The sequence below is a fragment of the Sylvia atricapilla genome, chromosome 3 (genome assembly GCF_009819655.1).
Source record: "Sylvia atricapilla isolate bSylAtr1 chromosome 3, bSylAtr1.pri, whole genome shotgun sequence".
In the NCBI taxonomy this organism is placed as follows: domain Eukaryota; kingdom Metazoa; phylum Chordata; class Aves; order Passeriformes; family Sylviidae; genus Sylvia; species Sylvia atricapilla.
In genome coordinates, this window is record NC_089142.1 from 111702691 (window position 1) to 111724933 (window position 22243).

The 22243-nt window shown below is 53.8% G+C and overlaps 2 protein-coding genes across 3 annotated transcripts; one reads left to right on the forward strand and one right to left on the reverse strand.

The window, feature by feature from the left end:
- The first annotated feature begins 6204 nt into the window (after positions 1 to 6204).
- NAPB (NSF attachment protein beta) lies at positions 6205 to 14475 on the forward strand. Of its 2 annotated transcripts, XM_066316647.1 has the most exons (11): positions 6205 to 6410; positions 8270 to 8349; positions 8628 to 8744; positions 9485 to 9531; positions 9609 to 9686; positions 10375 to 10430; positions 10635 to 10719; positions 11288 to 11392; positions 11637 to 11705; positions 11917 to 11967; positions 12839 to 14475. In XM_066316647.1, exons 1-11 carry the CDS (start codon positions 6313 to 6315, stop codon positions 12941 to 12943), a joined length of 891 nt encoding a protein of 296 aa, XP_066172744.1. In that variant the 5' UTR covers positions 6205 to 6312; the 3' UTR covers positions 12944 to 14475. The 2 variants fall into 2 exon arrangements, with proteins under 2 accessions (XP_066172744.1, XP_066172745.1); XM_066316648.1 differs by lacking the exon at positions 9485 to 9531 and having other exon boundaries at positions 6380 to 6410.
- Positions 14476 to 14951: 476 nt separating this feature from the next.
- LOC136359742 (GDNF-inducible zinc finger protein 1-like) lies at positions 14952 to 22135 on the reverse strand. Its single transcript, XM_066316646.1, has 6 exons — positions 22041 to 22135; positions 19546 to 20821; positions 18324 to 18418; positions 17685 to 17852; positions 16970 to 17127; positions 14952 to 16510 (listed from the first exon to the last, which is right to left on the reverse strand). The coding sequence occupies exons 2-6, from the start codon at positions 20808 to 20810 to the stop codon at positions 16199 to 16201; spliced, it is 1998 nt and encodes a 665-aa protein (XP_066172743.1). The 5' UTR covers positions 20811 to 20821; positions 22041 to 22135; the 3' UTR covers positions 14952 to 16198.
- Positions 22136 to 22243: the final 108 nt, after the last annotated feature.

The window sequence follows — 22243 nt, forward strand, 5'->3', positions numbered from 1 at the left end:
GTTGTTATTCCAAACCCAGCTTGTCCCCTGTGCCATCAGAGCAGGGAAACCCATGGAGGAAAGGGAGGCCTCCAAATTGTTCCTTAATTTTGGACAATACCCACCACCCCTAGGACCTCTGGGGACCACCACCCACATTCCTTGGAGAAGGGATCCCTCTTGGACGACCTTGCGAGAGGTGATCCCAGCTGCTGGCAGCTCACCTGGCCACAATGCTGAGCTGGCTGCTGATGGAATGGGTGTGCTCGGCAGCACGGAGCAGCTCTGTGGAGCATCTCTGGTCCAGGCAGTGCTTGGCGAGGATGTTCCCAAACTTAACAACCACCTGCCCATCGGAAACCATTTGCCTGGCACAGGCAACAAACTGCTCCTTGCTCTGGAATGGGATAAAAATCAATGAGACTGAGGAGAGAAGGAAAAAAAAAGCTTTTCCTTCAGGACAGGGAGGGTCCAGGACGACACATCAGATACATCTTGAGGAAAGGACAGGATGCCAAGCTCACATTTAACCAGGAGGAAGGAATTTGGAGTATTTTGCATAAATACAGCTGTTGCCACTCTCTCAAGAGCTGGGTGACACAGGGATCTGAGATGGAGCTGGCATGATCCTAAGGGAAAATGGGAGGGATGAAATGCTGCCTACCGCAATGGGGCCCTTCCTCCGCAGGAACTGAGTCATGTGGAACATCCTTGTGACCATGTCCTGGGTCACCTGGGACACCTTGCTGGGGCCACCCTGCAACTTGTCACAGTTTCCTCTCTCCTGCTTTGCAGGCGAGAGGCTGGAAGGGCCATCACGATGCTGTCTTGGAGCAGATTCCAAGCCTGGAATGTGTGGACGTACCGATGCTGAGTGGTCTCCTCTACCTGGGTGTTTCTGAAAGAGATTTTGGTGAGTAAAACTGGTGGGAGAGTTCCCCACCCCCTGCTGGTCCACTCCACCTTCCCACTAGCCCTTCTCCCTAAATCCAAAGCCCTTGGAGCCATCTCCAAATGGGATTAGGGTGTCCTGCCAGCTGACAGTTTGCAAATGATTCCCAGCACAACTAGAGCTCTAAAGCACTCGGCTGAGGGACCTGGGTCTGTGCCAAAGCCTTTCCCAGCTCCTGACAGCCATGGGAATGGAGCTGCTGATATTCCCAGAGGGAATGTATGGAGTTGAGGGAGAGTGCTGCAGCCCCCCTGCCTCCGAAATGGTGGATTGGGATGGATGTAGGAGAGCCTGGCCGATCGGATATCCAGGAATCCAGGGCTGCCAGCAACCTGAGCTGCCCGAGTGGACCAGGGTCAGCCTGCTGACCTCCAGAGGCCCTGCCAGCATTCCTCACATTCCTGCTCCATGCTGGGAGTGCCAGGAATGATGGGCAGCCCTGACCAACACCCTGCCAGGGAAAAGAGCTCCCGTACCAGCTCACCCACTTCCTGCATGGCTCCACTCACTCCTCTACTCCTGCATGGATGAATTCCTGCTGCCTCAGTGGGCTCTGGGGTCGGGGAGAGTCTGGCTGTGCTGTTGGGTGATCCTGAGAAGTGTTCCCACTGCAGGCATTCCGTGAGGCACCGCAGAATGCCTCCGTCGATTCCATGGATAACCTGGAGCCACGTGACAAGATAGTGTGCCTTGGCCGACCAGTACCACACCAGACTATCCAGGTGGGGATCCCCAGTGTCCTGGTGGCTCCTCAAGTGCTGCCGGGCACTTCCCACCACATCAGCCGTGAGGAGCAGGAGGTGGTCAGCCATGGACAGCAGGCCAGACTGCGATGTAAGCTGAGCACCAGCCTCTAGAGCATCCCAGAGGGTGTTCCTGACCCACTGGATATCAGCCATGAGTCGATTTGCCTTCTCCTCAAAATCTTCTTGGCTACTCTCCCTCTCCTCTTGGGTGAGGTTAGACAGAGCTGGTCCAGCCACATCTTGGATGAGCTGCAGCTGTTCCATGTTGACCCTTTCCATGTGGATCAACAATGCCTTGGCCCTGAGGGCCACGTCCCTCCGCAGGAGCTCGAAGCGGATGGTCAAGCTGGCAGTAGGCAGTGGGGAGAGCAGGAGGGTGTTGGACACATCCAGCAGTGCTTCCATGAGCACCTGGATCTCCTCCCGGAGCACCAGGATTTCTCTGGCACCATGGTCTCCAGGGCAGGATAAGTAGGAGAGCCGGGCAGCTTCCTGCAACCTGAGGGAATTCTCAGCCACAGCAGCCAGGAGGCTCCGTGGGCCAACCTTGCTCCTTACGGCTCTGCTCAGCTCCCTCAGGAACAGGACATCCCTGCCTACAAACTGATCCATGACATCCAGCAGGACACGCATGCCATTGGCCCACTGGACACCATGCAGCTCCAGGATGGCCTTTTCCATCCCGCAGGATTCCCTGAAGGATGCTGCCTTCTCCAGGAAGGCTTTGGTGTTCAGCTGAGCACAGGAAAACTTGGCTTGCAGCTGCAGAAAGCTCCCCTGAACATGGGAGGGATTGGGATTTTCTTTACTGCAGGCTGTGCTTGCAATATCTCCCGCCAACTGCACTGCTCCTGCTAAACCCAGCAGGGTCTCATCCAAAACCTGCTTCCCTCTTGGAGAGTCACCTGACAGGATAAATCCAAGCACTTGCTGGGCCAGACCATTCCAAGAGCCTGCCACATCTGCCAGGCACTCCTGAGTCTCCTGGATCCTTCCCGAGAGCCTGAGTGCCATTTGGAGAAGCCTGCCTGGAACAGGGAGCTGCCTGGGGGCCGTTTCTGTGGCCAGGCTGATGATCTGTGTTGTCAATGCTGTGATATCCCGGTGCTGCTCCAGCACCTGGAGCTGGGGAGGCTCAGCGATGGGCAGCACTTCCTGTGCTGCTTCCACACAGCCATTGGAGAGCTCCAGCAGGACAGAGCAAGCAGCACAGACAGTGTCCATGTCACCAGCTTGGGATGCTCCCAGGAGAGCTGTGATGACAGGGTGTGTATCTCCTTGCCATGGATCCAGGTGGAAGCTAGCTGGCAGTGAAGATGGATGACTTTGGATATCTCCTTGGAATGCTGCCTCATTCATAGTGGTTTGTATCTCAGTGTGGGACAGGCTGAGATCAAGCCCCTTTTCCACCTTGGTGTTCCGCACTTGCTCACGGAGCGGGCTGAGGATCTCCAGGTCATTGGACCCATCCAGCCCAGTTTGGACATGGAGAGCAGAGTCCATCAGGGAGCTCGCTGCCTGGGAAAAGGCATCCTGGCTTTGAAGACAGGAAAATCTTCCTGGAATGAGGGCCGTGACTGCTCTTAGCTCCAGGATAGATTTGGCCAATTGCTCCACCCACACCAGCAAACCATTCCTGAAGATGGGATCTGTGGCCCTGTCCACGTGCCGGGTGGTGGCTCCAACCACCCAGCGTGCCCAGCCTGTGAGGCAAGCAGCGTGCCAAGAGAATCCCTCAGGATCCTGGCATTCCAGTGCCGCTTCGCACCATTCCTTGTGCTTGGCCAGCTCCTGGATGGATAACTCAAGGAATTCTCTCATGCCGATGGTCTCCTCAAAGCAGCGCAGGAGGCTGTCGGTGGCTCTGGCCCAGGCACAGCACAGGGCCTGGAGCTGCTCTGTGATGTCCCCTCTTGTTTCTGTGAGCAGGGAAGGAAGGCTCGCCAGGAGGCTCTGCAGGTGCTCCATGCCCTCCCGGATTTCCCTGGCAGTTTGGGCCTTGGCACACCTGGCCAGGACCAGATCGGCTGCTTGGAGCATCCTCTGGGCCTGAGCGAAGGCGGCGGCAATGAGGGGCTGGAGCTTCTTCAAAATTTCTCCTGGTCCTGCTGGAAAACATCCTGAACGGGCAAGACTAAGGGCACCTTCAACCAGCTGCCTCAAGGGCTCCTTCTCCTCAAAGAATCCATCCAGAATTTGGCATAATGTGGCCCTGAGCACTGCCCAATCCAGGTTTTCCAGCTCCTCCTTCAAGCTGCGACATTCCCGCTCCAGTCCGTGTTCTCCCTGGCTCTGTCCTGGCTGTTCCTCCCTCTGGCTAATGTGGCTGCAGATGCTCCTCCTCAGCTGTTGCAAGACCCAGCAATGTTCCACCAGCTCCAGCTGCAGATCCCGCCTGGATGACTCTGCCAGCAGCATTCCATGGATAATGACTGCTTCCAAGTGTGAGCTGAACGCGCCCTCAGAGAGGCGCAGAGGGTCGGGGTGGGAGAGGAGAGCCTGGAGCCTGCTCAGCTGCTGGGAGAAGATCCCACTCCTGTCCTGTGGCTCCATGAGCAGGGAGAGGAGCTCTCTGATGGTCCTCTCCGTCAGCTGGAAAACAGAATCTTGGGAGAGGTCAGCTTGGCAATCCCTGGGATGTGTCAAGGTGCTGTGCTTGGCTGCGTGGATGAGTGGGACGCACTTGTGGAGCAGTTGCAGGGTCTGGGCCAAGCTCTTCCCTCCAGGACAATATCCAGGTTCCTGGAGACGCTTGGCCGTTAGGCGGCTCAGCAGGAGCACAGCCTCAGAAAAGGCCTGGAATGCAGCCAGCAGCTCTGGAGCATCCCGGGCATCCTGCAGCACGCTCAGGCATTCCAGAAGCCAGCTGGCAGCACCAGTGATCCTCCTTATCCCTGCAGCCTCTTCCAGCTGAAGGATCTAACCAGGAAAAAAGGCAGAAAAGCCGCTCAGGTCAGGAATTCCCATTCCCATTTCATCCCTGGAGTGGGGAGGAGGTGTGGTTTGCTCCATGGATCTGCTGGAGTTTCCCCCCGCTCGTGTCCCTTCCCAGTGTCTCCCTCACCTTTGCTGTCTCCATCAGGGTCCTCTTGGCAGCTGCTGCCAGGTGCTCTTGGTGCCAAGGGCTGTCTGGATGCTTCTGGAGCTGGAATGCTGCGAGCACCATGTCCTGCCCCGCTTGGAGCAGGGATTCACCCATGGGATACGTCTCCATGCTCCCTTCCTTGCCAGAATCCTCAGACAGCCTGGAATGGAAAGACTGGGCTCAGCACTCCTTGTCAATTCCCCACTCCCAGTCCCAACTGTCCAGGAGGATGCACACTTCCCGCCACCTTTTCTATCTCCTCCCAGCCCCCAAATCCACACAGGAGACTCCCGTCCACCTCACCTCCTTGCCGCAGCAGCGAGTTCTTCCATAGCTTTGGCTAATTTTCCCGCCTTTTCCCCCAAATTGGGAAAGGCTGGACAAATCCCATCTCCCTGTTCTAGGGCGAGGAGGAGGTGGCAGAGCTCCACAGCCATGGGGCAGAGAATTCCCTGGATAGCTTTGTTTTCTGTTGGGAGCCCGAGCTCAGAGAGAGAAAAAGGCTTCATGTTGTCCTGCCTGGAAAAGGGAAAAACCCCTAGGGTTAATTGGGATCCAGCGTGGAACAGTTCCCGGTTTTCCCAGCGAGCTTGGATGGGGATTGCTTGAAAAGCGCTCCCGGCTTTAATTTCGCCCAGCCCTGAAAGCAGGTCACTCACCTGGAATTCCTGGGACACCGGAGCCGGGATTTCCTCTCCCGGAGGATCATCACAGCGTGTTCCCGGCACTGCAGAGCCGGCATTCCCTCACAGGGAGGGATCTGGGACAGCGGAGCCGAGGGGAACGCGAAGTCTTTCTTCCCCAGCTCCTGCGGCTCCCGGGACGCCGTGCGGGACGTTCCCATGGGAGCGGCGCCGGGATGCGCCAGCGTCGCCATGGAGATACCGGGCGCGGGGCGGGGCCGTGACGCCGCGCGCCGGCCGCGGGGGACGCCGGGAGTTGTAGTTCAGCGTCGTGGGATTCCCTCCGGCCGGCCGAGCAGGGGAGGGATCAGGCAGGAATATCCCGGTTTTCCCCGTACAGAGCTCACTCCTTCCAGGAGCGTTTTTGAACAACTCAAATGTGCGCTCAGGTCACGGGGGCAGGACACAGGTGACCCTTCTCCTGATTACCCTTAGTGTGGAATATTCCCAAGAACGTGTAGTCTACCTCCCGGGAACCTGAACTTCAGCTGTCCTGCATTACAGGTGAGGTAATTCCCTGGAAACTCGCAGAGTGACACAAATGACCTTCACGATAAGGATTGACGTAAGACAGATCCCACCGCCAGCACTAAGCTGGCATCCCGCTCCCATTCCCTCGGCATCAAGCACAGCCCTCTTTAGAGCTCGCTCCTGAAGGCATCTCCCTTCGGGAATAACCAGAGCGCCGCGGCTGCGCGGGTCCCGCCCGCCGGGAGGAGCCGCTCATCGCCGATCCCGCCGGATCCCGGATCCCGCCGGATCCCGGATCCCGCATCCCGCGCGCGCCCCGCCCCGCGCACGCGCCCGCCGCGCTCCCGGTGCCGCGGCGGAGGAGGAGGAGGAAGGAGAGCAGGAAAAGCGGGAGCGATGGACAGCGCCGGCAAGGAGCGGGAGGCCGTGCAGCTCATGGCGGAGGCGGAGAAGCGGGTCAAGGGCTCGCACTCCTTTCTGCGGGGGCTCTTCGGGTGAGCGGCTCCCGCATCCCCCTTCCCGTGTCCTGCTCCCCCCCTTCCAGTCTCCTGCATCCCTTCCCCGGCTCCTGGATCCCCCTCTCCAGCTCTTGCCTCGCTTCCAGCCCCTTCACACCCCCATTCCCAGATCCCGCTCCCTTTCAGCTCCTGAATCACCCCCCGAGTCCTGGCCCCCCTCCCTTCTCTTACCCCTCTTCCATCCCCGTCTCCTACATCCGCCCCCTTCCCTATTTCCTGCCCCCCTTCCCCATCTTCTCCATCCTCCCCTTCCCTACCTCTTCCCCCTTTTTCACAACTCCTGCCCCGCAGTGGGGGTGAGGGTCTTCTCTATCCCGGCACGGCGTTGGAGGATGGCGGCGGCACACGGAGGCCTCCCATCCCCTCTCCAAACCCCGATCCCCCTGGAGCAGCCCCTCCTGCCCATCCATGGCCACGGGGATGTCACTAGCGCGCTCGGCCTCTGCGGCTCCTGTCCCCTCCCCGCGCCCGGCCCCGCGCTCATCCCGGCCTTATCCCGGGGGGAATCATCTCCCTCCCGGCATCCCCGTGATTCGCCCTGGCAGGGATGAGCTCTCCTGAAATCCCAGGGAACACCCGGCACCCCGGGGCTGCGGCTGGCATTATCCCAGAAAATGGCAGAGCGTCCTTTTGGCTGGGCCTGGCTGCTCCAGCCTCGCCGTTCCCGGGGGTGTGTCTGGAAACAGGATGGTGTGGCCACCTCAGTCCTGCTTTTCCTTAGTTTTTTACGGAAAGAACATTCCCGGAGCGATGCTCAGTGAAGGCCGGGAGGTTTTTATCCATCAGCCCAGAAAAAAACTGGCGGCGGCCGCCCTAAAATCCACAAGTTTTAAATAGAAATTCCTCTCTGGCCTCTGGCAGATTAATCAGTTAGGGCCTGCTCCAGGGGCATAATCCGGGTGGCAAATTCCTGAAAATCCTTGGAGAGAATGGGCAGAGATTTTGAGAAAGGAATTTTTAATTTTCAGGGCTAAAAACAGATGGAGGGGGAAAAAAAAAGAGGATAGAAAGGTTAGGGGGGGTGATTCGGCTCTTGGCACCTTCCCTGAAAAACGGGATGTCCAGGCCTCTCAGTGCCGGCCAAATGACTTCTTCCCACCTGGGCTCTTCCTGGAATTGCTCCATCACCTTGCACAAGAGCTGTTTTTCCTTTAATTTCTAATTTTTTGGGATTAAAAGGCTGGGAACTGCCCGCTTCCAGAGGCCTCTCTAGGTGTAGCATTCCTCGGTGCTGTCTCCATTGGCTTTGGCTCATGCCAGAGGCGCCTTCCAAGGGCAAGGAGGGATCCAAAAATCCTGCCTGCGCTTCCAAACCAACTGTGCTCGGCTGCCAGAGGGAGAGAGTGAGATGAGAAAAGCACCAGAATCCCCAGGGGATGGAAAAGAAAATGGAATAGTCTCTGTTGTGAGGTCGATTTAAGAGCAGTATGAATGTGGCACTTGGGGAATGGATTTTGGGGGAATGTTGAATTTGTATGCTTGAGGGATTTCCCAGCCTTAAGGATTCTGAGATTTCTTTTTTTGCTGTTGGAGCAGAGCTTGATCCCACCTGGCTCCTGTCAGGGAGTTATGAAGACCAAGGAGGTCCCTCCAGAGCCTCTTTTTTCCCAAGGTTTCCATGAAGAATCTGGATTTCCTTACCAAAAATCTGACCTTCGGCATCTCAGAATTCTGGGAGAGCCCCCAAATCCAGCATTCCCCTTTCAGTGTTCTCACATAGGGGGTAGGATCAGCCTCACAGAGCTTGGGGAGGCCAACATTCCCAATCCCAATTTTGGCTCTGGAGCCGTGTTCCCTCCTGGCCCAGCCTCAGGAGCATTCCCGTTGCATTCCAGGGGCAACACCCGGGTGGAGGAGGCGTGTGAGATGTACACCAGGGCTGCCAACATGTTCAAGATCGCCAAAAACTGGAGTGGTGAGTCCGAATTCTGTGATTTGGGGGGGTGTGGGTGATCCCAGAGTGCCCAAATGTTTTCCTGTGAATGAATCCATGGGGAATCATCTCTGTGTCCATGCAATTCCTATTTAAATACTGGGAGAGTGGACAAAGCCGAAGGATCTTGGAGGAATTTTAAAATGCCAGCTGGTGATCCTGCTTGGGATGCCCTTATCCCTGAATCTCCCCAGGTCCCTGAAGCAATGCATTCCCGCTCATTCCCAGGATTCATGGGATCGGTATTCCTTCTTTTCCAGCGGCAGGAAATGCCTTTTGCCAGGCGGCCAAGCTGCACATGCAGCTCCAGAGCAAGCACGACTCAGCCACCAGCTTTGTGGATGCTGGGAATGCCTACAAAAAAGCAGATCCACAAGGTAAGGCAGCGGAAACCAGCAGCGGAATCTGGGATTGTTCCCAGCCAAATGCTCAGTGGTGGCAGAGGTGCATTCCTGCTTTTCCAGAAGGAGCTTTGGGATGATGCAGGAGGTCAGCACTATCCTGGCATCTCCTCTTGGTGTTTGGTGGGATTTGGGATGCTGCAGGGTGTTGGGACTTTTGGCGCCTTCCATCCTGGTTTGGCTTTGGCTTTAGGGAATGGCTTCCTGAGGAATGGCTTCAGGCAGTCACTGGGCTGGATCCCAGTGGGATCCCTGCTGTGTCCCCGAGGCTTTCCCCAGTCCTGGCTTTTGGTAGGGTGAGAATAAAGGATCTGGGATTCTTTCAACCTGGTTGTGATTTTTGGGAAAGTCTCTGATCCATTTTTCCCTAGATAGGTCTGGAACCAAATCCCCAGCCTTCCACCAGCACCATCTCAGGAGACACGGGAACAAACTCAGGGTGGATAACACCCTTTTGGAGTGGTGAAACTCCCAAGTGCCTGGAAAACAACAGTGTTTTAGAGTTAATCCCTTGAAGTTTGCTCTGTTGGGGGATGCAGATGGCAAACTCGGGTTTAGGTCACCCTGGTGTTTGTTCCCTTTGGGAATTGCTAGGAGTGCTGGGGCTGAGGTCATTCCAGAGCCCAGTCTGTGGGTAGATATTCCCTGGAGCAGCTGCTGGGTGGGATTTGGGAATGGGATGTGGCTGACGCTATTGTCTCTCACACACGCTGCAGAGGCCATCAACTGCTTAAACGCAGCCATCGATATCTACACGGACATGGTAAGGCCCCGCTCCCGGGAATGCCGCGCGGCTTCCTGGGAATGCCACAGCTCATCCTGCTTCTCTCCTGTCTCCAGGGCCGTTTCACCATCGCTGCCAAGCACCACATCACCATTGCTGAGATCTATGAGGCCGAGCTGGTGGACATCGAGAAGGTGAGGGGACATCGGTTACATCACTGGTGACATAATCAGTGATGTCATTGGAGGCCCTGGCACAGCTTTCCCAGAAAGCCTGTGATTGCCACACCCCTGGAAGTGTCCAAGGCCAAGCTGGAGCAGCCTGGGATAGTGGAAGGTGTTCCCCCAGTTGAAGTGGATCATCTTTGAGGTCCCTTCCAACCCAAACCGTCCTGGGATTTCCATGCCCTGAGTTCAAGACTTCTCATCTCCCATTCCAGCACCAGAATTCCTAGTGTAGGTGCAATCCAGCCCTGAGTTGGAGTTTTCCCAGACTGGAGGCTTTCATGGAGCAATCCCAAGCCTCTGGTGTACCCCTGTGCCAGCAGCACTGGCTGAATGCTGTGGTGAGAATCCACCTTGGTGTTTCCCATTGGGAAAGGGCTTAGGAAACGTCATGGAACCGTTTCCCGTCACTTTTAGTTCCCACATCAACACTCATTCCCTCATTCCCACTTCCAAGCTCCCTGAGCAGGAATCCCGCTGTGGATCTCCTGCTGGACTTTTGCAGGATAAAACTGGATGGGATTTGGGGGTTATTTTCCAGGCAAGGATTTCCTTCCTTGGCTCCACTCTGTTGGATCCCATCTCTTTCCCTGAATGTTGATGCTGTTGCCTGGGGTGCTTTATCCCAGGATGACTGATCCCACATTTCTGTCCCCAGGCCATCGCACACTACGAGCAGGCTGCGGATTATTACAAGGGAGAGGAATCCAACAGGCAAGTCCTTGGGATCAGGGGGAAAGGCAGGAACAGGGATCCAGCCCAGACACTCCCAGAACTAACTTCTAATTTGGGCTACTCCAAGAGAATTCCTCTAAATCCTAGCTGTTGGTTACCACTTTTCTCTCTGGGAAGGGGTGCTGGGGTGCAGGCTGGTGAATTCCCAGGATTCAGGGCCTGATTTTGAGGATGTGGTTGCAGCTCAGCCAACAAGTGTCTGCTGAAGGTGGCGGCCTACGCGGCGCAGCTGGAGCAGTACCAGAAAGCCATCGAAATCTACGAGCAGGTCAGGAGCCAAATCCCGTGAGAATAGCACCTCTTCCCAAGGGGAAAGGGCTCGGGGGTTGGCAGAACTGCCAGAATCAGGGAATTGTTCAGTTTGGAAAAGCTCTCTGATGTCAGAGTCCCACTGTTCCCCCTGTATGGCCAAGCGTCCCCAAGTGCCACATCCATGGTTTTCATTGTTTCCAGGAAAAGGTTGGGAGAAATTCATAAAAATTCCCCTTTGAATGTATTTACAACTCCTTTTGGCAGAAAATTCCCTCCTGGATTTATGAACTCTGCCTTTTGTTGGATATTTACCTGCAATACCAGCATTGCTGCTTGATGCTTCCAGTGGGTTAATCCAGGAGCAGCTTTTTCCCAAACGGATTTGTTTTTCCATTTCCTCACCAACCAGGGATCAGTCTGGTGGGACCTGACTTCCCGTGGGATGAGTTTAAAACCTCCCAACAGGTTTTTTGTATTTTCCCGTGCTTTTTATTCCCAGCCCTGTGGCTCAGGGTGGAATTTGAATTGGTTTAATCCAGGCATTCCTTTCCTGCACCTTTTTTCCACGGTTTTTGTTTGTCCAGGTGGGAACAAACACGATGGATAACCCTTTGCTCAAGTACAGTGCCAAGGAATATTTCTTCAAAGCTGCCCTGTGCCACTTCATCGTGGATGAGCTGAATGCCAAGGTCAGTTATCCCAGAATTCCCAGTCCCTCTCTACCAGCCTCTGCCAGCTGGGAGAAGCTTGGTGGGCTCACAGCTAGTATCCCAAAATCCCTGATCTCTCATCAGTTGTAGCTGGAATTCTTGATATGCCACTGTCACGTTGGATTCCTGGTGGATGCATTCCCAAGTTTGAGGATGGGAAGTTTAAATCCTGGGAAAAAAAAAAAAAAAAAGAATGATATGTGAAGGGATTTCTCTCTTCCAGCTTGCACTGGAGAAATATGAAGAAATGTTCCCAGCTTTCACAGATTCCCGGGAATGCAAGCTATTGAAAGTGAGTAACCAGGGAGGTTTCCTACTTTTCCAGGGGTTTTCTCCTTTATCTCAGCATTTGAGAGGACATCAGCTTCGCTTCTCCCTGGGTTTGGCCCAGACCCCTGTTTGTGGTGGGTGCCTTCCATGGGTCTCTGTTCCTTGGGATGAGATGCCAGAGAGGGAATATGCAGGAACAGAGCATTCCCTGATTTTTCCTGGTGTTTTCCCAGAAACTGCTGGAAGCTCACGAGGAGCAGAACAGCGAGGCCTACACCGAGGCAGTGAGTACTGATGGGTTCACTTGGGAATGCTGCTTCTTCCTGCTCTTCTTTGGGGTGCCCGTGCCCTGTTCAGTATTTGGGAGTCTGCAGAGAGGGGCCGGGGGCAGAGCTGCTCCAGCACGGTCCCAGCTTCCTCCTTTAACAATCCTGGGGTTTCAGATCCTGCCTGGGTTTGCTCCGGCTCCTTTGGTGTTTGACAGGAGCTTAAAGTGCTTGGGGTGGGTTTGGAGATACTCTTCTCTGGACTGTAGCCCTGTGCCTTTTCCCTTTTTTCCCTTTTTCTCTTCTGCTCTCCTTTATTTCCCCCACTTTTTTTTCCCCCCTCCTCCTTTTCACCCCCTTCTCTTTTTCCCTCTCCCCCTTTTCTTTCTCCTCCTCCTTTCTACCCCCCTTCCCCCCTTTTTTCCTTTCCCTTTTTCCCCTTTTCTTTTTCCTTTTCCTTTGGTTTTCCTTTCTCTTGTTTTTCCCCACATTGCCCTTGTGTTTTTTTCCCCTTTTGTCCTTGGTTTTCCCCCCCCTTGTTCCCTCCTCCTTTTCCCTTGGTTCTTCCCCTTTCCTCTCTTCCTCTTCTTCCCCTTTTCCCTCTCTTAACCCTTTTCCACCCTTCCTTTTTTTCCCCTTCCCCTTGTTTTGCTTTTGCCCTTGCTTCCCCTTTGCCTTTGTTTCCCCTTTTTTCCCCTTGTTTCCCCCCCCCCCGCTTTTTTCTTTATTGTCTTTCTTTGCATTTTCCCCCTCCCTTTTCTCTCCTCTTTCCCTCCCCCTTATTCCCAGGAGGAGCCCATGTCTGCCACTCCTCTCTCCCATCCCCGCCGCATTCCTGCCTCCTTCCCTTTCCTGCCCGCTCCCTGATCTACATTTTTGCTGGTGCCAGGTGAAGGAATTCGACTCCATCTCTCGGCTGGATCAGTGGCTCACCACGATGCTGCTGCGCATCAAGAAAACTATCCAGGGCGAGGGCGATGGCGACCTCAAGTGATGCCCACGGGCCCTTCCTGCCTCCGGCCGAGGACTTTTCGGGAATTCCCGACCCAATCCCGCGCTTTCTTTCATCGCTTCCCACTCCCATGGCTCACTGTGTTTCTTTAGCCCCTGCTCTGTGGTGACGCTCCAGGCGGATGTGAGGCAGGAGAAGCCTTTGGAGCAGAATTCCTTCTCCTCCTCGGGTTTGGTCCCGCTCATCCCAGTGCCTGCACTTGCAGCTCCCAGTTTTCCCGCTATTCTGTTGATTCCAGCATGTAAATATTCCATCCAGGCCAGCACAGTACCAGTAAGCGCTTCCAGCCCGTTGTGTTCCCATTTTTCCGTTTGCAAGTGTTGGATACACTTGGATTTGTGGGTCTGGAAGTGGTGCTAGCCAGAGGCTTTGGGAATTGGGAATATCTCGCACACCCTCACCACGCCAAAGGCATTCCAGGAGTGCCAGGATCAGTGTTAGCCCTAGGTCCTGGTTGGTTTCCATCTTTCTTGGATTGATTTTCCACTTCAGTTTGTGGTGCATCCCATCCCTCCACTTCCCAAATAATTCCACCTGAGGAAGGATCTATTTTTGTACCTTGCCCTCCGCATGTGCTGGACACAATCCCTAAATTCCAGCCCCTTGGCTGCACATGGGTGTTGATCCCACAGGAGCCTTGTTGGAATTTGTGTGGCAGGGGTGCACAGTTTGCTTGGGAGAAGTTGAAAAATTCCTGAAGGAATTGATGGATGTCTGGTTAAGGACAGAGGATTGAGCTGCCTGGTTTTTCAGGGATGTGTCAGTGGTGTCGGGAGCTTGTGCAATTTGTCACTCTTTGGGAAGAGTGAACTCATTAATTAAGGGCTGCTCTGGAGGCTCCAGGCAACCCCAGCCTCTCTTTTCTCTGGAAAAAGTCAGGTTGGAATGTTAGATTTTGGATAGAGCTTGGCTCGTTGGGCTCTAAAATTCTGGAAACCAAAAATCCCGATCCATGCAAATTCTCCTTGGTTTGGTGTTTTCCCGCCCCTCCTGATCTCTTTATTTCCCACAGGTCCTTGTGTTCATCCCAAACATACCAAACAGATGGAAAAGCCCAGGCCTGGGAGGTGGGGGGTGGGAACTTCCAGCTCCAGGCTTGGAAACACACAGATTTCATCCATCCCCACCCTTAGGAATGGCTTTGTCTGGCGTCCAGCACTGTGGGAGCCGGGATGAGGGGAAGCACAGCTTGGGAGGCTTCACTTTTCCTGGCGTTTTTTTTTTTTTGGTTCTGTTGCCGTTCCCTGTGTTGGTGTTGTAGGACAGGAGGAGCAGGAGGGCTGTTACTCCATCCCTACACCTGGTAGTTGTGTGTGAGTAGCTCCAGCATGTCCTCCACTGTATCCATGGTGAATTGTGACAGTCCCCAGGTGACAATTCCGCCACTCCCGCTGTATTCCTGCCCCACTTCCATCACTCTCTACTTGGAAAACTTATTTAAGGAAATGGCCTTAGCAAGAATATCATGTTTGGTGTGACTCTGTACATGAATAAAGTGAAAATCATGGATGGAAGGAGGGAGAAATGGTTCTTCTGGAAAACTCAAAAAGGCTGGTGGGATGATGGAGTCTGGGAGGGGGTGTAATTCCTTCAATTCCTGTTAGGAATCATGGAATGGTTTGGGTGGGAAGGGATTTTAAAGCAAATCCTGTTCCAGGGACACCTTTCACTATCCCAGCTTGCTCCACACCCCTTGAACACTTCCAGGGATGGGGCAGCCACAGCTTCTCTGGGAAAACCCTTCCATGGCCTCCCCACCCTCACAGGGAAGAATTCCTTCCCAACATCCCACCTGAATTCTCCCTCTGTCACTGGGAAGCCATTCCCTCCCTCTTGTCCTGTCACTATAACTCCTGATGAAGAATCCCTGCCACTTTTCCTTATAGGCCCCTTCTGAGGTTTCCAAGGAACCTTCTCGTCTCCAGGTGAACTTTCCAAGCCTGTCAGTATCCCAAAGTGTCCCACTGGATACGACTGAGTCACTGGGAGGTCTCCATATTCCATGGTTTAATAGGAATAGCTCAAACAAGTAACTCACTTCCGTATGTTCCCAGAGCACAAAACATTCCCCAGCCTCAGATCCAACTCAGCCTTTAAATATACCTATAACCCCTTTCCTTCCATTGGGAATAACTGAGCTCCAGCAGGAATAAGTATCTCAAATATAGCCTCTTGGAAATGTCCTCTGGTACAAAAATTCCCTTTTTTTCTAGCTTAGAATTCCATAGGAACGTGTCTGCCATCCCTTTACCCCAAGAAATAGCTCTGTGCTACAGAGTGGGGGGGTGGGGGGGAGGTGTCTTTTATTGCTGGATCTCTCCAGGCTGGATTGTGCTTACCTTTCCCAAAATTCTGCTCACAGCTTCAGCTGAGGAACTGCTGGGGGAATGCTACAGGAACAAGCAAAGAAATGGGAGAAGGAATGGGAAAAGTTGTGGGTTTTTACAGTGGGAAGCCCATCCTGAGGCTTGAAGCATTACACCATAGCAATGAGTTGCTGTTCCAAAAAAACAGGGGTCAGGGCAGCTGGACAACGCTCCAAGGCTCCTTCCCTGCTCAGGGGAAACCCCCGAAATCCTATTCCACTTAAATGGAGCAGGAAAAGCCTCTGAACTGAGCCTCTTCCAGCACAGCTCCTTTTCCCAGACTTTCCCCCAAGTGCCCAGTTCCATGAGAACTGGAGCAACTGGAAGGTGAGAACTGACAGGATCCAAGTGCCAGACTGCTCTGGTTTCCATGGAATTGTAAAACCAACAAAGTAGCATTTGAGTGCCACCTTTTTGCCCCTTTTTGCTGCTCAGGGACTCCAAACTCCTGGAATGCAACTCCAAAGCTGCTCCCACTCTTTGGGATCTTTGGCAAAAGCAGAGAGAAGCCAGCATTTCCTGAAAAGCAAATTTAGCCAGACTTTTCCTGGATGAAATTCCACTAGGGAAAACACAGCGAATGTCATGGAGAAACATCGGTTCTCCTGATTGTCCACGTGGCATTGAATTCACTGGAAAACAAACCTACACCACCAAGGCACCTGATCCACCCCCTGAATTCCCAGGGAATCAACTCCCATGAATTCTCTGGTGTGGTGCCATCCTGCCCGACCATCAGAAGATGGAGCTGAGAAAGGAATTTCCAGAGGAAAGCTGGAAATCCACTCTTTCCCAGCTTCCCACCACCAGCCTCCCTCAGGCCAAGGACTGTACAAGTGGTGCAGCCTAAGGAGCAGGATGCAATCCCAAATTATTCTATGTTCACCAGGGCATGGAGCTGGGGCTGCCCAGAGTCTGTCTGCGTGTGGAGCACGGTAAGTTCTCCCAGCAGGGATTCCTGTGCTCCAGAGGCCTTACAGTCCATGCTGGAATTCCCGCTTCCCGGCCCTGCTGCCAGGCTCTGGTAGGGGCTGTTCTCTGGGAAGGACAGCAGCTTTTCCGGGATTTTGGGGGACACCTCGTATTCCTCGTCAGGAAGCTCTGTTTTGTGCCCCTCATCATTCTTCGTGGCTCCTTCCACGATGACGAGGAAGGACTTCCAGGGGGTGTTTTTATCATGGATCTGCAAAGTAATAACCAGAAGAGAGAAGGTTGTATATGGGATGACAAAAAGTTTGGATCAAGCTTGTATTTGATGTTGGTAGAAAAGGTTTTTGGTTTGGAGTCATGGAATGGTTTGGGTTGGAAGGGACCATAAAGATCCAGTCCGACCCCCTGTCATGGACAGGGGCACCTTCCCCTATCTAAGGTTGCTCCAAGCCCCATCCACCCTGGTTTTGAACAGTTCCAGGAATGCAGCACCCACAAGTTTTCTGGAAAAACTGTGCCAGGGCCTTCCCAACCTCCAAGGGAAGAATTCCTTCCCAACACCCCACGTAACCCCAACTTCCATCAGTTTGAACTGCAAGTCTGCTGCAGTCTTGACCCATCGATCCAGAGAATGCGGCTCCGAGGAGCTGAGCTGCCAAGCCCCCGGAGCGTGGGAATGTGCTCCCGGTGTGCCAAGGCGGCAGGACTGTACCGAGGTGTGCCGGCGCAGCGTGGATTTGTCGGTGAAGGTCCTGCCGCAGGCGTTGCACATGAAGGGCTTCTCGCCGGTGTGGATGCGGTGGTGCCGCTGCAGCGCGTTCAGCTGCGTGAACTGCTTCCCACACTGGTCACAGCAGTACGGCCGCTCCCCTGGGAATGCAGCATGGGAAAGGCTGAGAACGCGGGCAGGGCAGACCTGCTGTGCCTCAGGAGTGCCCAGCAAGCCCTGGCTGGCAGGGAATGGTCAAGGAAAACATCCCGGTGGTGAAAGTGTTGTCACACTGCGACCCATCTGGAGGAAGCAGGTTCCTCCCAGCCCCATAAAGCTGTGCTGCCACTGCATTTTTCCATGGATTTTCCATGGATTTTCCATTAGAGACTCAAGTCCTGCTCAGAATCCAAGTATTCCTCCCCCTTATTCACTCTTCTCTGAGCAAGAACCCCTGAGCTGCTCCTAACCCTGGATCACGATGAACACACCACGGATTCTCTGCTTGGAAACAGATTCCATTTTTCTCCTTCCCCGGATCAATGATCCCGGCAGGTTATTAAGGTATCTCCACAGCCTGCTTTTACTCAAGACTAGTGGGAGAAGGGGAGAACATGACACATCAAGCAGTGCACGTGGGGAAAAACCTGGCTGAGAATTTGTTGCTGGAAGATCGCAGTGGTGAGGGATGTGTATCCAAGAAATGGGCACATCCTACCTGTGTGGACTTTGATGTGCTGGTACAGGGAATTCCGCTGAGCAAAGGTCCGGTAGCAAACCTCACACTTGAAGGGCTTGGATCCTGTGTGGATCCGGTTGTGGTGTTTCAAGTATTCCTTGGATGCAAAGCTCTTCCCACATGTTTCACACATGAAAGGCCTTTCCCCTAAAGAAGGGGGAAAAGGAGGATGAAACCAGCAGAGCTTTGGGAATGCTCTTAAATATCCCACAGAAATTCTGGAGCATGTCTTCACCGTGGGGACCTTTAAAGGTCACCCAGTTCCAAACCATCCCATGGCAGGAACACCTTCCCCTATCTCCGGCTGCCCCAAGCCACTCCCAACCTGGCCTGGAACAATTCCTGCGATCGGGAATCCACAGCTTCTTTGGCAAGAACTGTTCCAGGGCCTCACCACTCTCACGGGGAGGAATTTCTTCCCAAAATCCAGTTTAAATCAACCGCCCCTCAGCTTAAAATCATGGGATATCCTTGGGAGCCTTTCTCAGGCAAATCTCACCTAAGAGACGGCAATATCTCGTTTTATCCATAAAAATACAGATAAAAGGCAGCATTTTCTGAAGGCAACAGTTTCCCTGGAATGTCTGGGATTGGACTGTCCCAGTTTTCCAGCCTCACCTGTATGGCAGCGCCTGTGGTAGATGAGCATGTGGTTCTGGGTGAAGCGAGCCCCACACTCATCACACACAAAGGGCTTCTCCCCCGTGTGGATCCTGCAAGGAAAAAGGAAAGTTTAAACTCCAGGATGATCCTTACTGCTGGATCAATGCCCACATCCAAAACAGTTACAGTAAAACCGAATTTTTCAAGGTGAAACACAGCCAAATTTAGAAAAAACTCTCCAGGTTGTGCTGCCCAATCCTTTGGAATGTGAGGGAAAGCTTCTCAGGGGGTTGGCATGGCTGCTTTTCCTGGAGAGGCACATCCAGGTGGCAAAATATATCCCCAAGGATAAGAAATTCCCACCACCAGCTGCCACCAAACCCAGCGTTGAGTTTCCAGGGTCCAAAATTACTGAAAGAGCTCTGGAAACTAAAAAAAGAGTCAGGTTGAACCCCCAAGAGAGGATTTTTTTTTTTTCCCCATAAAAATGTCTCTGGCCCAAGACAGTTAAAATAACTGATAAAATCAGGTTGAACCTCTCAGAGAAGATTTTTACTCTGATAAAATTGTCTCTTATGAGACATGGTAAAACGACTGATAAAATCAGGTTCAAGCTCCTCAGAGTTGATTTCTGCCCTGATAAAAACACCTTCAGAAAAATAAAACTGATAAAATCAGGCTCAAGACCTCAGAGAGGATTTTTTGCCCTGATCAAAATGTCTGCCCTGAGACACATGAAGTAACTGATAAAATCAGGTTAAAGTCCCTCAGAAGTGATTTTTTCATTATCAAAATGCCTTGAGTAGATAAAATACTAACAAAACCAGGTTAAAACCCCTCAGAGATGATTTTTCCTGCTGATAAAAATGCTCTGGGACAGATAAAACCAAACAGGTGCCAGATCAGCTCCGTGTGGGTGACATCAGTGATGCGGCCACCTCCTCCTGTTCCCAGATCCATTGTTTTTCCTGCTTCGCCCCCAAATCCAGTGTTTTCCCATTGAAAACCCTGCCAAATCCTTCCCAAATACTTCCACGCTTGTCTTTGTATTGAGTCTAAGGATTTGCTGGAGGAATACCACCCGGATTTCTCTGCACCACAGGCCTGGCCCACGTGAGATATGAGGAGTAAACAGGAATTTGGAGGACCCTAGGGCTGAACCCCCACATGAAGAGAAAACGGGGATTTAGCAGGCCCCGAGGGCTGCACCCCGACTCCAGGGGAAAGCTGCTCCTACCTCATGTGGGTTTTCAGCGCCGAAGGCTGGGAGAACTTGGCCTCGCACTCGGGGCAGCCGTAGGGCTTGTGTCCCGTGTGCGTCCTCTCATGGAGCCGCAGGGCCGTCCTGGAGCTGAGCCCCTTGCCGCACTGGTGGCACTGGTGGCGCTCCCCTCCGCCCTCATGCACCTGCAGGACGTGCCTCTTGACGTCCTTCTTCCTCTTGAAGCGCTTGGCGCAGAGCTCGCAGGGGAAGCGGCGCTCGCTGCTGTGCACGTGCCGCTGGTGGCTGCGCAGGTTGCAGCGGTTGGCGAAGGTCTGCGCGCACGTCTCGCAGCGGAACTCCAGCGCCGAGGCGATCCCGTGGCTCTGCTGGATGTGCTTCAGGAAGCTCTTCTCGTACAGGAACTCCTTCTGGCACGTGCCGCACTTGAAGGCGCTGCCACGCTTCTTTTTGTCCTCCTCGCCTTTGGGGAGGCTTTCCGGGGAGGTTCCCTCAGGTTTGCCGGAGTTCTCCACCTGCTCCTGCTCTGTCTCCTCGCCCTCGGGCTGTTTTTCCTCCTCGGCGTTCCACTGCTGCTCCCGCAGCCTCCGGGTGTATTTTTTCTTTGGGATCTCCACAAACACCTTCCTGCCAGCAAGCCGCCCGCTTGCCCTGCGGATCTTGGCGTAAGGAGCCTTCAGCACTTCCTTCTTTTTGTCCATCTTCTCCTTGGATTTGGCAGCCGGCCCCTCAGGAGATGCTCCACGGCCGGGTGCGGCTATGGAAGAATCCAGAGGCTCCCGCTCATCTTCTGCCATGGGCACAGCGCTCGGGCGGGCAGTGTTTTCCTCCTCGGAATTCTGCGATTCTGAGAAGTTCTGCAGCTCCAGCAGCACGGATTCCAGCATCTGCTTCTTCAGCTGGAAGCAGGTCTCGGAGAGATCCAGGCACTTGAGCTTCTCAGCAATCTCCAGCATGCGCTGCACCCTGTCCTCCTCCACCTCCACGCGCGCCGTGTACACGAACTCCAGGAAGGAGGCGAAATCCGCCACCTGCACTTCGTTGAGGAACACGTTGCTCCGGGGGCCATCCACAGGTTTCTCGTTGAGGAAAACCTCCTTGAAGAACTTGCTGGTGGCAGCCAGCACAGCCTTGTGTGCCGGGAACTCGGCACGCACGCCCTGGTACTCCACGCTGACCGTGACGTCGCACAGGTGGCCCAGCAGCCGCAGCTGCTGCATCTCATTCAGCAGGTTGATGGGGGAGGACTTGGATTCCAGCAGAACAGGATTGCTTTCCATCTTTCTTCTCCCTGCTAAATGAGATGCTGTGTCAGCCAGCGGAATTCCACAGGCTTACGGCAGCCCGGGTTCGAGTTCCATGGAATCACTGGGGTTGGAAACAGCTCTGAGATCATTTAATCCAATGTTGGACCAATCTCCAACTCCTCAACAAAACCAAGGAGTGAGTGAATCTGAGCTCAAATCCCAACCCTAATTTTCCATGAAACCCTTTGGGCTGTCAGAAGCTGGGACAGGGATGGAGCAAACAGAGCTGGATCCACGTTAAGGCACCCAGAATTAAGGAATGATTCTTGGCCCCACCAGTCAATAAAAAGAATGCAGGATTAAGGAGAAGATAACTGCAATCCTAAAAGACTGCCTGAAAACACCTTCCACAAAAATTTCCAAGCTCTTCTGTGATGGATAATGGTATTCACACACCGAAAACCCAAAAATGATGGGAATTCCTCAAAATGGACTCACAGCCTGCACATTTTGAAGGCCCATTTCTAACCTTTCATCGGGCCCTATTTCCTGGGAATGTCTGAAGCTGCTCCAAAGTTTGTAGAAGAGCAAAAGTTTTGGGGTGTTCTCCCAAATGTCCGAACCCAGAACAAACCATATATTTCTACAGATTTAAAGGTGCTTTGAGGAATCTGTTGAGTCTAATCCTGTTCCTACTGGAATCTGAGGAATTTCTTTCCAGGTCCTGCAAATTGAGTGATGTCTCACCCAGTGCTTTATAAACAATTGGTGATACCAAAACGCCACTTTTTTACCCCAATAAAATGATTTTTAACTACTTCTTGTGTTATTTCACAGCTACCCTTTTAATTCCCATTTGAGCACTGTCCATTTCCCAGGAATATCGCCCCTTCCAGAGGCAAAACTGGCTGGAAAGAGGCAAAAATCTCCAGCCCAAAGGGGAATGGGGAGAGGATTCCCAGGCGGCTGCTGCTGAAGTCATGGAGACCCCCACCGTGCCCACTTCTAATCCCATTTGCAAAGGACCCTGGATCACATGGAAATGCTGGGGTGGAGGAAAAGACGGGGAGAAAAAAAGGGAGAGGAAAGGTGAGAACCAAGGAGGTGAAGAGGGGAGGGGGGGAAGAAAAGGGAGGGGAAGAGGGGAGGGGGGGAAGAGGAGAGAAAAAAGGTGCAAAAAGAGGAGAGGGGGGGAACAAGGGGGAAAAATGGGAGCAGAAGAAGGGGGACAGGGCCAGCCCGCCATGGCTCCCGCACTCACACGGTTCTCGGCCCGTTCCCAGCCCGTTCCCTGTGTGTTCCCAGCCCGTTCCCGGCCGCCGCTCCCGCTCAGCCCCAGGCGCGGCCGGAAGCGCTGACGCGCCACGACCCCGGCAGGAGCGGCGGCGCGCCGGAAGTGACGTCACAGACACACCAGGCGTTGCTAGGCAACGCGGCGTAGCCCGCCACCGGCGTTCGCATTCCCA